This window comes from Pollicipes pollicipes, unplaced genomic scaffold (genome assembly GCF_011947565.3).
Source record: "Pollicipes pollicipes isolate AB1234 unplaced genomic scaffold, Ppol_2.1 Scaffold_1600;HRSCAF=1878_pilon_pilon_pilon, whole genome shotgun sequence".
In the NCBI taxonomy this organism is placed as follows: domain Eukaryota; kingdom Metazoa; phylum Arthropoda; class Thecostraca; order Pollicipedomorpha; family Pollicipedidae; genus Pollicipes; species Pollicipes pollicipes.
The window spans coordinates 2,661,168-2,674,407 of NW_023595962.1; the positions used below are offsets into that span (position 1 = coordinate 2,661,168).

At 58.9% G+C, this 13,240-nt stretch overlaps 1 protein-coding gene across 1 annotated transcript; it reads left to right on the top strand.

Moving 5' to 3' along the window:
- The first annotated feature begins 229 nt into the window (after positions 1–229).
- On the top strand, positions 230–12,761 carry LOC119092622 (inorganic pyrophosphatase-like). Its single transcript, XM_037215586.1, has 9 exons — positions 230–293; positions 4,778–4,893; positions 5,561–5,580; positions 9,738–9,858; positions 10,413–10,525; positions 10,918–10,930; positions 10,986–11,112; positions 11,822–11,919; positions 12,642–12,761. Exons 1-9 carry the CDS (start codon positions 230–232, stop codon positions 12,759–12,761), a joined length of 792 nt encoding a protein of 263 aa, XP_037071481.1.
- Positions 12,762–13,240: the final 479 nt, after the last annotated feature.

Here is a 13,240-nt window from a genome sequence, read left to right on the forward strand (position 1 = left end):
CAAATTAGTGTCATTTATGAGAAGACAATAATTTATTGAGGTACAAAGTCCGGCACGCCGCTATCCTCGGCAGCCGGCGTTGTTGTCAAGGTCACCCTTAGGAAGGAAGGTGTTGCCGCGGGTGGTCAGTTCTTTCGGATCAGTAGCCGATGTGTGGGGACGTGTGGCGTTCGGCGTCGTCCTGCAGCAGCTTCTCCACGTGGCCAGAGCGGGCAGTCCTTTATCAACAATGGCTTGTGTCACTTTTGAAGAGCGAGGGACGCCCAACAGCGAGGACTACCGAATCTACTATCGTGAGTAAATTATGCTAATTTTATTGTCATTGCCCGGATCGGTCGACCGATCCGGGTCGCGCTCTGAAGATATTTCAACTTGTTAATGTATGTAGGTAACGCATCTGGGCAGGTTTGCTGAAAAAGACCTCCAGCTTCAGGAAACGAGTATCTGAATTATAATCACATTTGTATGCCGAGCTGTTCAGATAATCTGGTCATGTTTGTAGGCAGGCTGTCCTTGTGTGTTATAAACTAGTAGAATGAAAAGCTGTGGAGGTGTTCTGGCAGTGTCATGTTTTGTCTGTATGTAAGCTGTGTAACCAAATATAATCATGACGCAAGGAAGTAATGCATGTCAACTTGCTACATTTTGAATAGTTCTGTGGCATTAGCTATGAAGAAATCATTGCCATGCTTTCAGCATAAACCTCATATATTATTGTTCTTTTAGCAGTGACCAGCGGGGGTGGTGGTGGTCCGATGCCTCAGCGCCGGTGTCGGGCGCGAACCGAGCCGACTCACGGTCTCATGGTCACGTGGTCAGCCGCCCACCGCTCCGCCAGCTGATCGCGCGCAACATCTCTGAACATCACCAGAGCCAAAGCCGTCATGGGTGCTGGCCGCGGCAGTATCGGCATGTGTGTGCACGTGCCAGTGCGGCCACCTGGCCTGGGCCCGTGCCCTCCGCACCTGTCCCACCAAAGTGCTGCCCGTGTAATGGGTCCGTTTACCGGCTCCAGACCTTTGTCGACTTGCTTAATGGTGCCTGTTTAAGTCTTGCGGCTATAAACCTGCGAGGAGCTTTGGCCCCGCCGAGTCGTCGGCTTCGAGTGGTTGCGCGTCGTCCCGTTCGATGCGCATGAATCGGTTCGGTTCGCGTCATCGCAAGACTCGGCGGGCTGCCGCGGCAAGGTGGGTCTGGATGATGGTACGGATGATGGATGATGGTACGGATGATGATACGAATGATGATGATGGTATGCGGCTAACTCCAGAAGCGTCAGCATCTGCGAAATCCCGCAGCGCAGGTGCCAGATCGGGCATATCTTTCATGGCTCGTCGACCGGTTTGCGCCGCTGTTTCTGACCGCCGGTGGGCTGCGAGCTGCCAGCGAGAGATGCTATTTTTGCCCTTTTACCCTTTTTTTTTACCCGCCGCGCTGAAGCCGTGATGTGCGGCTGCTGGAAGGAAGTGTTCCACATTTGAAGCTAGTGAAGCAGGCATCAGATATGATGAAATAAGTTCACTGGTAACTATTGGTATAATTAAAGATGGAATAGACTGCTCTAGACAACACGATTTGTCTTCAGCAAATATGCTCCTCAGTACGTCATTGTTCGATTACGTCGCCGTAGCCTGCACCATATTGACTGAGAGCCGATTGGTGACCGCTATATCTGGAAATCGTGCTCATGAACGTTTTGACACTGGTATTTTTCTTGGCCTTGATCGCCACGTAAGCGACGAAGCGGCAGGCTTTGAATGGCGTTATTGTGGCGTCATGATGCGGGGGTACCTAGAAATAGTATTCCCGAAATAGCCCGCACATCTTCGCGGACGTGTAGCTCAGTAACTAGATGTGCTTAATCTTAAGGACAGGTCTGTGAACTACACCGAATGATCTTCTAAATGCCTACTTCAGCTCAAAACGTCCACGCCAATGTGGAATTCGCCCTTCCGTTCTGTTCCGTTCTCTGTTCTCGGAATCTGACCGGTGTTCTCCGGCAGCTGCGCGACCGACGCGTGCCGTCGCCCTCGTACTGTGGCTTTCTGGGGTTGTCAGGGGTGACCGATCCGTCAAAACGGCTTTCTCAGCAGCGCGGTGTGGGGGGGTCGTGCCGGCCGCGTAGCCGGCCTCCCCGTGCCGCCCGTTCTGAGGGAGGAGCGAGCGGCCCCGGAGGCAGGCTGCCCGGCTGCCGTGGCCGACACGCGGCCACCAGGCCCAGGCCCGACTGCCAGAAGGAGGCCCGTTTCGTACTTCAGAAAGTTTTCACGAAGGAAAGGATGTTCAGAAAGCGGTCATATCACGTGACGCATTCGCTGCATGGACCGCGGCCAAACCGGCTGTTTCCCCCGCGGAAGAGGCGGCGTGTTAGGCAATGCCAGCTGACATTTGTGAAGCGACGTGGCGCTGACTCGCTTTCCGGTACAAGCGTGACGGTCATTCGTGACAGAAGCGCGCCCGATACCTTAGAAGCACTCCCGGCTCAATACAAGGTTTGTGACGTTTAGAGCGGCGGCGGTGCAGGTTTGTGGGGTTCGGTAGTTGGGGATGGGCTCCTCTGACCGTGACACGGAGTTGGGGCTGATAACGGGTTGGCCGACGGCCGGTGCTGGGAGCGGCGGGCGACATCACGGCTCGACCCTCCCCAACCCCCTCCGCCCGGCTCACGACACCGGTCGGCAGGGGCTCACCGGCACGGCAGAAGTGGTGGCTAGCACGTGCTGGTGTGCTGGGGAGAAACTCGTGAAAAAGTGGATCGCAAGGTGGAAAGGCCACTGCAGTGCCTTGAGTCGGAAATGCGAGCGGAAATACACGCCGTAGTGTATTTTATGCGAATTCTCTGGTATGGTTGGATGCTTCTATTGCGAGCTTCGATGTACTTCCTTTACTTACCTAGCTGCGAATGTCAAAAAGCAATCGGTTTCAATAAGGACGCAGCCAGCGGCCGACAACTGAGCGGTAGCTCCTCATCCACCACCCATCGGGTCCACTTGACAAATCCTGGTGGGATAGATGCTTTACGCTTTTGGGTTTGACGGTGTGTTCAGTGTCGCAGGCCGACAACAGCAAAACAATTGCTTCCATTGTGATACGGGGTTGAAGGAAGCCTCACAACCGTGCCGAGGGAGGATGCCGAAGCCGTCTCCCCGAAATGTGTTAGTGGTGGTCGGCTGTTTCTCCTACATGTTGGTAGTGGCCGGCTGTTTCTCCCTGCTCAAACGTTGCTGTCCTCCAACTCTGAACACCAGACCGTTGGACCAAGCAACTGTGTGGAACTACGTGAACTATGAGCCGTGTGCAAATGGCATTTTAAATGGTCGATGGCTACTGGAAATGTATCAAAAATCTCAAATCTTAAGGTGCTGTTCCTGGTGATATTGCAGTAGGGGCGCTATTAAAATTGTGTGTTTTTGTCAACAAGGCTTCGTATTATTGGACGTTTTTGATGTACAGCCATTTCATTTTGTCGACTGTTAAACCTATTTTTATAACAAATTATCGTCGGAAAGCTTAAAAATATCTTCCCTAAGCCGTGGGTTTCATTTCATCATGCTTATTTTTCGTGTCAACTTTACCGGTACCAAAAAACTTGCGTCACAAATCCCAGTAGCCCTGCTATGATTAGTCCAAAGTAAGGACAAAATCGATGTAACAACTGATATGACAGGCCGTGGCTTTGCCAGGCGGCATGTGACTGCCTGCCTGGGATGGAGTGTTATTCTCTACCTTATCTTATTAGAAAAATACTTTTATTAACGTGGCGGCCCTGTTTTGGTCCGTGCACGTCCCAGTGGCGCTGGATGAATGACGCTTGGGACGTCTCAGTACCCCCAATCGCTATCGTGCGGTTTGGGTGTCCTTGTTAAAGGCGGTGTTTTGAACCATCTCGCGTCCTTGATTCGGTACCTTCATCTTAGCGGTGATGTCACATACGCAATGCGAAAATTAACCAACTGTCGTTAACTTGTTGGCACTGATACTGACAAGGAGTATGCCCTTGGACACTTATTCGCAGCATTCTGTCGTCTTTGCCCGAATAACTACTTCCTCTCTGGGAGTTTGGAGATGTTCGGAGTCCGATAAGGAACCGAAACAGAGTCTGGAGACGTTGGGTGTCTTGTGCGCAGCCGCAACAGATCATTGGTGATAAGAAGAACCTTGTTAGACAAGAGCCTGAAGAAGATCTACACTTAATGCATGCGTGTTTGTCCTGGGCACCCGCACCGTCACAACCCTCAATGGTGACCATGGTTTGTGATGGGCGCCAAATGACCGCTGCAGTCGGCGCGCCCGAAAACATCAATCAACAACAAAATGTGATTTGAAAGGCCGACTGAACTGGAGAGGGCGGCTGAGTGGCGCTGGCCAGGAGCGGGGTGGCGCTGGACGGAGTGGCGTTGACTGGAGTGGTGCTGACGTGAGTGGTGCTGGCCGGAGTGGCACTGGCCGGAGTGGAGGGGCGCTGGCCGGAGTGGCACTGGTGGCCGGAGTGGAGGGGCGCTGGCCGGAGTGGTGTGTCGCTGGCCGGAGTGGCGCTGGCCCGAGAAACCAATAAAATTCAATCTATCACCCCGGAGTTACGTGTGGTGCTTGCTTACCCACTCCCAATGCCTGCTTCACTCACTGGTGCAAACGTTCCGTTGCCAGACGGGTGAAAACACGACGTGTGGCTGACCATGTGTCTGACCTCCTGTGACTGTTACGCCTGCGGCCTGTGGCGCGTGACGGGCACGCCCGTACCGTGACGCCCGTGACGCGTGCTCCCGCGGTCCGGCAGGGAACGCGGACGGTCCGATCTCGCCGTTCCATGACATCCCGCTGTACGCCGACGCCGAGAAGAAGGTGTTCAACATGGTGGTGGAGGTGCCGCGCTGGACCAACGCCAAAATGGAGGTCAGTCTGGCTCCTCTGACCTGACCGGGCCGCGGTGGGCGGCGGACTGTTGTATCGCGTGTTCAGACAGGTCTGCCCCTGTCGCTTACCCGGGTGGTCCCCTGGACGGACGGCTCTCTATGTGGCAGTTGGGACTGATGAAAACGCTCCGTTGCATGTGCGAACTGCTGTTGACTCTTACCCTGAACTGCTGATGACTTACGCTGAACTGTTGACTCTTACGCAGAACTGCTGTTGACTCTTACGCTTCTTGCCTTACTGTCGAATGGATTTGGCACGAACTTGTCCTTGTTTGCAATTTTGGCAATGAACCATAACGTACAACGATGTCAAAGGAACCCGGATACTTGAGCAGAGCGGCAGGCAGTAACAGAGCTGGCGAACACAAATGGTGTAACGCAACCCAGCGGTGGGTGCCTGGGGCGTAACGTGCGCGCTCGGAGCCTATGTGCCTGACCTGTGCCCTGTACGCGCTGGCAGGGGGGGGGGGGGGGAGGAGCGCCGCTGTCTGCCCCCGGGCCGGGGTGGTCCGTCGGCCGGCCCGGTCCGGACCCACGGCAAATAAACTGCAGCTGGGCGGTCGACCGACTCCGGACGGCGACGCTGCGGCGGCCGTCGCCCCGTTCGCGGTGGTCGGCTTGTGTGACGGCTGGTGCGTCGGCGGCAGACGCGGCGCAGGGCCGAGGCGTCAGTGAGCTGCTCCCCGGCGCCGTGCTACACCGCCGGCCGCCATGGCTCGGGGCGAGGGGAAAGGCCGCTGGACTGCGTCCTGGCGCGCTGGGACGGGGAGGGGAGGGAGGGGGGCAGCATATGGCTCAGCTGCGTTTGTTGGGCGGCGGCGCAGGCCCCTGCTACGGTGACCTCGGGTGGTGTGGTCCAGTAATCTCAAGAGGAGTAAAAAATTTCAGAGGAAAACCATCAGCATAAGCCTTTCGGACATTGTAGCAAGCTGTTATGGCGTGGTTAAAAAATATTCCACGCGCACTATGAAAGTGGCCGTTCATAGTTGTTGGTACCGCAAGTTATATTGTTTGGCGCCAGCGTGTGTTGTCAAAACAAGATGCTTTCTTACGCCAGAAATGTTCTCCTGGGCTCGTTTTTTCTGGTCTCGGCTCGGTTTTAGAATACGCCACAATGCCTCAAGTACCACGTCCAAAAATGTGGCTAGATCGAAGTGGATTGTGCAGTGTTTTCGATTGGCGCATTTACCCGAACTCGCCGTATTTAGTACAGCCGTGAATCTCGCGGTACGTTATTGAAAGTGGTGTGCTATTTGGGGCTCCCCCCCCCCCTCCCCGTTAAGATTCGATGTCAGATTCCCAGGGCTGGGGTACCTCTACTGTGACGTTTCCGCAGGAGTCGGCGCCACCCGCCTGTGCGGTACTGTCGCGACGCTGCGCCTCGGTGGTGCGAGGCACGTGCCGCTCCGTTGGTGCTGCCTCAGCAGCGCGGCTCTCCGTCGTCCCAGACACCAGCTGGGACAACCGCTCACCGGCGCCGGGAGTGAGGCGCGGGATGACGGGAGGGACGGGGAGGAGGTTGGGGGGGGGGGGGGGCATTGTGCCGTAAGCCGTTGGCGTCGGCTGCAGACACCGCCTGTGGACTGTGAGCCGCTGCGGGCGGCTGATGCAAGGCTGATACTGTCGCCGTCAGCTCGGGGACGGCGCGCCCCGCGGTGCGGGATTCCCCCGCAATGGCCGGCTTCCGCCGCCGCCGGTCATGGCCTCCGGCCTGATGCGTCAGCGACCGTGCGACGGGGGTGCGAACGAACGGGCCGCTCTTCACCCCGCTCTTCGCCCCGCTCGTCGTCCCGCTCTTCACCCCGCTCTTCACCGTGCTCTTCACCGTGCTCTTCGTTCGGCTCTTCACCACCGCTCTTCACCGTGCTCTTCGTTCGGCTCTTCACCCCGCTCTTCGCCCCGCTCTTCACCCCGCTCTTCGCCCCGCTCTTCACCCCCACTCTCGTCCCGCTCTTCGTCCCGCTCTTCGCCCCGCTCTTCACCCCGCTCGTCATCCCGCTCTTCACCCCGCTCTTCACCCCGCTCGTCGTCCCTCTCTTCACCCGCTCGTCGCCCGCTCTTCATCCCGCTCTTCACCCCGCTCTTCGCCTCGAGCGGCCTCGGCCCAGCCCCGCCGCCGGCCCAGCAAGGCGACACCGGCGTGACGTCATGACAGCCGTGACGTCATGACAGCCGTGACGTCATGACAGCCGTGACGGTCGAGTGGCGCACTTGTGGAGAACAAATACATCTGTGGGTCGTTCCCAACGCTTTCGCCAGTCCGCGAGCTTCGACTTCTTTGTCATTTGGGGCGTTTGTCAGTTGTAGGTAAAGTAAGATCGTTTAGAAGAGGTGCAAAAAGGTGAAAACACCGGAGGTAGTCCCGAACAGGACCACGGGACGGGCGGGTACTGTTAGCAAAGCCGGTCGGCAAGTTCGCTTTTTCTGTTTGGTTCTGAGCGCTACGCACAAATGACAGGGGTGGGGGCATGCACTTAAAGGTGCGCCACTGAAACTAAGGGTCGTGATTCAGTTCAACGCCCAGCGAGACTGACTGTTTTTCATTGGATTGATTGTTTTTTGCGACCCCATTCTCCCCAACATTGGAGAGAATGAGGTGGCAGGCAGTGACCATGAATGCCTATCTGCCGCCGTTGTCGTATCAGTCTCGCGTACTTCTGTCGGACGGTGATAGCGGGACGGCCCTCTCTTCACAGCCTGAGGTCGGAAGTCATAAATATGCTACGTGCTCTGACGTCGGCGGTCTGAAGTGTCCGTGACTTACTGTCGTGCAATCGCCGAGATTGCACTCGCCGCCGCGCGGTGTCAGCCCTGTCCGGGTGGATTTCAGACAGCGCGGCCGGCGGGCCCGACGCTGGCCGGGATCCATTCGCCCGCGCATTCGGTGACGTCACGTCCAGGGGCGGCGAGATCCTCATGCGTCAATGGACGGGAACGACGCGATTCGAACGCGCGAAACCTTTTTTTATTTTACCCCTCTGCTCATCTCGTCTGCCGTGTGTTCTGCCTGTGTATTGCCAGCAATGACAATGCGCATTTTCGTGGTCGTTCATTGCGTGTGGGAGGGGGGGGGGGGGGGGGCGTGCCCCTCGCTGAGCACATCGTGGCCTCCGGGCGTCGGAGAGAGAAGGTATGCAAGTGACATGGACGCCCGACGACATGTCAATTGCTACCGCACTCTTAACACGAAATGCCAAGGTACCCCGGAAAGGTGTTACGAGATATATTATGAAGTATGATTATATATGTATATTAGATATATAAAGCGTTGTCAGGTGCGTAGTCTCCTATTCAGTGCCCCCCCCCCCCCCCCGCCGGTTTGGGCTTCAGCCTCCCAACTTTGGGACTAAAGTGGGCAAAATCTGGGGAAACCCGTTTGTGGGCACATTTCAGGGGTAGGTTAGGTCACTGTTCAGACCCCCCCCCCCCCGCCAACTCAATTTCCGAAACCACTCCTGTGTGCTGTGTTTATATGTGGTTGAAGGATGACATCACGCGGGAAAAAACAAGGTGCTGGATATGCATCATGTGCGATGTTCAGGGATCGGCCAGATGTCAAAACCGTCAACCGGCCGCGCGTGTACCGCTGTCCGTGCCGACGCAAGCGACTGCCTGCCCTCCCCCACCGTCTGCGGATGTGGGCGGAGACGTAACCCGGCCTCCGCCCGCTCACCTAGTGCAGAGACGACCTTCCGGCGCCGGTCAAAGGTCAAGCGCGCTGATTGGCCGACGGCCGGGGTGCGTGCCGTGTCTGGTGGCTAGGGCACTTCCGCCGCGCCGACCCGGTGGACTCAGTCCACGGACGGTCCGGGCGGAGGCAGAGCCGTCGGATTACAATGGATGTCTGTCTCACATGCGCGGTATTGACTCAGGTGCAGTCGGAGGCGCAGCTGTTGTAACGGCCCGAAATATGTTAAGCGGGGCAGTATCGGTGGACTTTGACTGACCTCAGCGTCCGTCCAGGTCCTCCACTATCGATGGTAACGATCTCGGCGAGTGCACGCTTGTATAGAGCAACTTATTATTCAATCGGACCATGCCTTGGGTCTGTTGACCTAGACACTGACGGAGAAAGGGATAGGTATCCCTTCAAGGTCACAGGCTTTGGCAGCTACAGAACAGCTTCACTTGACCTTGCGCATTGGTCAAGGCGCGCTTGACCTCGCACATTCACCCCGAAAGGCCCTCATGAGACAGTGTCGCTTTGCATTCTCGTCAGATGGCCTTTATCTCATAGTTCTGCAATGAGCGCTTAACCGGCCCAACGTGCTCGTTTTCGTTCGTCTCAGGCACGGCAATGTGACTTCCTCATCTGCATATGACATTTTTTGGCGAAAGGTCATCGTAGGTCACCGAGCGAAATGCACCTGGAAATGCAACAGACTCGACAACCGATTGACCTAGGCCAAACTCCAGCAGTATGGCATCATGAGTTGAACACGGGATCGTGGCTCGGCAGGGGTGTTCATCTGCTATCAAATTGAAACGACAGAACCGATATTTCTCCGAGGTCGCTACGACCGGGTACTCAGTTTGCTCGAACCGTACGTGAGTTGTGAGGCACGGTGGCGCACAGCCCGTTGTTCGGGTCTACGCAGTGTACCGACTCGGTCAGAGGCCGTGCCAGCCGCCGTGAGTTGCCACGACGCTCCCCGTCGGTCGGAGCGAGCGGGGCTGGTGGGGACACGGTCTGGCACGCGCTGATCGCACCTGACCTGGACCTTGTATGACCTGCCTGACCTGACCTGACCTACCTATCTGACCTGCACGTGACCTGACTTGTACCTGACCTGGCCCGACCTGATCAGACCTTGCTGTCGGCAGAGTCGCCACCGGCGAGCGGCTGAACCCCATCAAGCAGGACACCAAGAAGGGCAAGCTGCGCTACGTGGCCAATGTGTTCCCGCACCACGGCTACATCTGGAACTACGGCGCCCTGCCTCAGGTCGGTGTCGGCTCGGTGGTACGCGGCCGGCGGCGGTACACAGCCTCGGGGGTACACGGCCGGCCTCGGTGGCACATGGCCGGCCCCGGGGGTACACGGCCGTCCGGCCGTGTACTCCCGGGGCCGGCGCTCTCACAAAGGCAGCTGTGCACACTGGCTCAGGTTACAGTCACAGAATACGACCTGCGTTGTGCTCTCCGCCCGTTATTGGTCCCTTGTTTAAGCGACGAGGGAGCTCGAGCATTTTGACCAAAGGGTATTGGCGTGCGGCGGCTGTAACATGGCGTTCAATGCCATTTGAACACACCAACACTTGTGCGCGCTTTGGGTGTGCCATGCGCGAGCGCGAACGAGCATCCCGTGTCCGCGCCGTGTGGAATCTGAGTCGGGTCATGTTTTTGCCTAAGATAGTGCACAATAGTCCAACTGGCTGGACTTTGACAACGACTAGTTGCATTTCCGTCACGGCTGTGCAGACCTGTACCCGTTATATGGCGCCTCACACGCGCGGCTCGCGGCCGATCTCTCGGGCTGACGCCGGGCCCTGTCGGCAGACCTGGGAGAACCCACACGTCGCGGACGAGTCGACCGGCTTCATGGGCGACAATGACCCCATCGACGTCTGCGAGCTGGGCAAGCAAGGTGAGGCGCCTCACGCGGCCGGCGGGTGACGTCATCGAAGCGGCCGGCGGAGGACGTCACTGAGGCGGGGTGACGTCATCGGCTGGCGTCGGGCCGGACGGCGGGACTGTGGCGGCCGTAGGCTCACCGGAAGAGGATTCAGCGGAGGAGGGGCAGTCCGCTGATGGCGCTGGCCGGTGGCCCGTGGCTCGCACCGAGTGTCTTCATACTTGTGTATTTCTGCTGTGTCGCCAGATGGTCGCAGCCGTTTAGCTCTGTAACTGCGGAATGGGGGGAGGGGGGGGGGGGGATCCATCGGGTTTTCCTGTGGTGCATTGTGTTGGAGTTGTGGATGTGGATGAGATCACGCCCCTGCGAGCGTGATCGGGTGGCTCAGGTCAAGGTGGTCATGTGACGCCCCTCTACCGCCCTCCGCAGGTGCACCGCCGCGGTGAGGTGCTCCAGGTGAAGGTAGTCATGTGACGCCCCTGTGCCGCCCTCCGCAGGTGTGCCGGCGGGGTGAGGTGCTCCAGGTGAAGGTGCTGGGAGTGCTGGCCCTGATCGACGAGGGCGAGACGGACTGGAAGCTCCTCGCCATCAACGTGGATGACCCGCTGGCCGAACAGCTGAACGGTAGGCCGGCGGGACGGCTGAACGGTCGGAACGGCGGCCGCGAGTGGGCCGGGCGCCGCCGCCCGGCCGGCTGACGGCTGAACGGTCGGAAACGAACGGCCGCGAGTGGGCCGGGCGCCGCCGCCCGGCCGGCTGACGGCTGAACGGTCGGAACAGTGGCCGCGAGTGGGCCGGGCGCCGCCGCCCGGCCGGCTCAGGGCCTCAAATGACCCGCACAGGGCCTCACAGCGGCTGGCACAGGGTCTCATAATGGCCGGCACATGGCCTCACAGCAGCTGGCACAGGGTCTCACAGCGGCTGGCACAGGGTCTCATAATGGCCGGCACATGGCCTCACAGCAGCTGGCACAGGGTCTCACAGCGGCTGGCACAGGGTCTCACAATGGCCGGCACCAGGGCCTCACAGTGGCCTACACAGGGCCTCGCAGCGGCCGGCATGGGGCCTCACAGCGGCCGGTACAGAGTCTTACAGCGGCCACGGCCGAATGACTGCGGCAAACCGTCTGCCATTCAGTCACATTAGCATGCCTCGACGGCGGCGGGTCCTGCTGCATCTCCCATCCGCTGGCGGCCGCTGCCCCGGCTGCCGCGGGCCGCCACAGCGCTGTGTGAGCTCTGGTGGCGACGGTCCCTGCCGGCGGGACCGGCGGCCGGTCGCGCTGTGGCCGGCCCCGCCGCCGCGGCTGAGACGCGCGCTGGTGTGCCGACAGACGTGGCCGACGTGGAGAAGCTGATGCCCGGCTACCTGAGCGCCACCGTCGAGTGGCTCCGGCTGTACAAGGTGCCCGACGGCAAGCCGGAGAACAAGGTGAGGCCGCGGGGCCGCGGTCAGGGGTCACGGGTCACTGGCACGCAGGCGGCCGCGCGCGTTGGACGGCTGGCACAGGGTCGGGGGCAGTGGTGCCGCAGACAATGGGCTGCGGGCGCCGCAGCGAGAGAGCGATGCTACCAAGCTACTAGAGCGAGCCATCAAGAGCTAGAGCGAGCTACCAAGAGCTAGAGCGAGCTACCAACGCGCCACCCCGTCGGCATCGGTCGCTGCTTTTTGGTTGCTGTGTTTTAGGTCGCGTGGTTGTAAATGCTCTGTCATTATATCGAGGCTGTGTTTTACGTCTGGACCAGTGCACCGTAGCCCATCCTTGCTTGTCTCGACGCTTTTGCGTGATCACGTTGTGATGAGACAGTGCTTTCTCCTCGTTTGCCACTCGTCTGCCAGTGCACCATTGCGTGCTGCGGTTCTTACTCGTAGGGTATTATTTGGCAGTGTCCTGGCATGTGGTACGCTGGGCGGTGTCCAGGCGCCGCAGACGTGTCATCTCATGCGACTGCGAGGGGCGTGGGTTTGACTCCACACAACCGGCCGCTTGTTTCGGCATTCATGGCCGCCACCGGCGTGTAACGCATCGCCAACAGGCGACTTGGTGCAGCGTGTGAGACGCAGAAGGGCGCTGAGTGGTGCTGCGTCAGGCTGATTCCGTGACGGCGCAGTGAGCCAGGTGGTGAGTGACGCACGTCTCCGCGTGCCGGCAGTTCGCCTTCAACGGCGAGGCCAAGGACCGCGAGTTCGCTCACTGCGTGATCTCGGACACTGCCGACCAGTGGCGGGAGCTGGTCACGGGCAAGGCGGACGCCGGCGGCCTGGACATGTGAGAGATCATGTCCCCCCCCCCCCTGTACCCCCTGTGTCTCGGGTCTGAGCGCCGGGGCAGCCTCCCCCTCCCAAAAAAACGAGCGGATCTCCGGTGTTGTGTTTTGGGAGGGGTGGATCGGGTCCATGGAAGGGGGGGGGGGAGAGGAAGGTGAAGAGCAAACCGGCAGTGGAGGTTCTTCAAACACAACCACCCAACAAGATTCCGACGGAGCCCACGCCATGTCAACAACTGCAATTTCTGCCCCTCAATTTGGATGCACCGTGACCTGATCGAAACGATCTAGACCGCACAAAATGCATGAAAACCAAAATTTCAAAACGGTTTCACTCTCGCGTGACCTTTCCTTCGCCTAGTGGCAGCCGGCGGGCCACCACCTGTGGCGTGTGATTGCACCGTCGCCGACCTCCTCCAGCTGATTACCACAGTCTGTAGATGACGCCCGCTCGTGGGACGGGTCCTCTGTCTGTCTGTGTTGGT

Excerpts from the sequence above, each read along its gene's own strand:
- LOC119092622 (XM_037215586.1), top strand. The coding sequence starts at position 230 with ATGGCTTGTGTCACTTTTGAAGAGCGAGGGACGCCCAACAGCGAGGAC. Across the intron at positions 11,113-11,821 it reads GCTGGCCGAACAGCTGAACG|ACGTGGCCGACGTGGAGAAG; the intron begins GTAGGCCGGCGG and ends GTGTGCCGACAG. Across the intron at positions 11,920-12,641 it reads ACGGCAAGCCGGAGAACAAG|TTCGCCTTCAACGGCGAGGC; the intron begins GTGAGGCCGCGG and ends GCGTGCCGGCAG.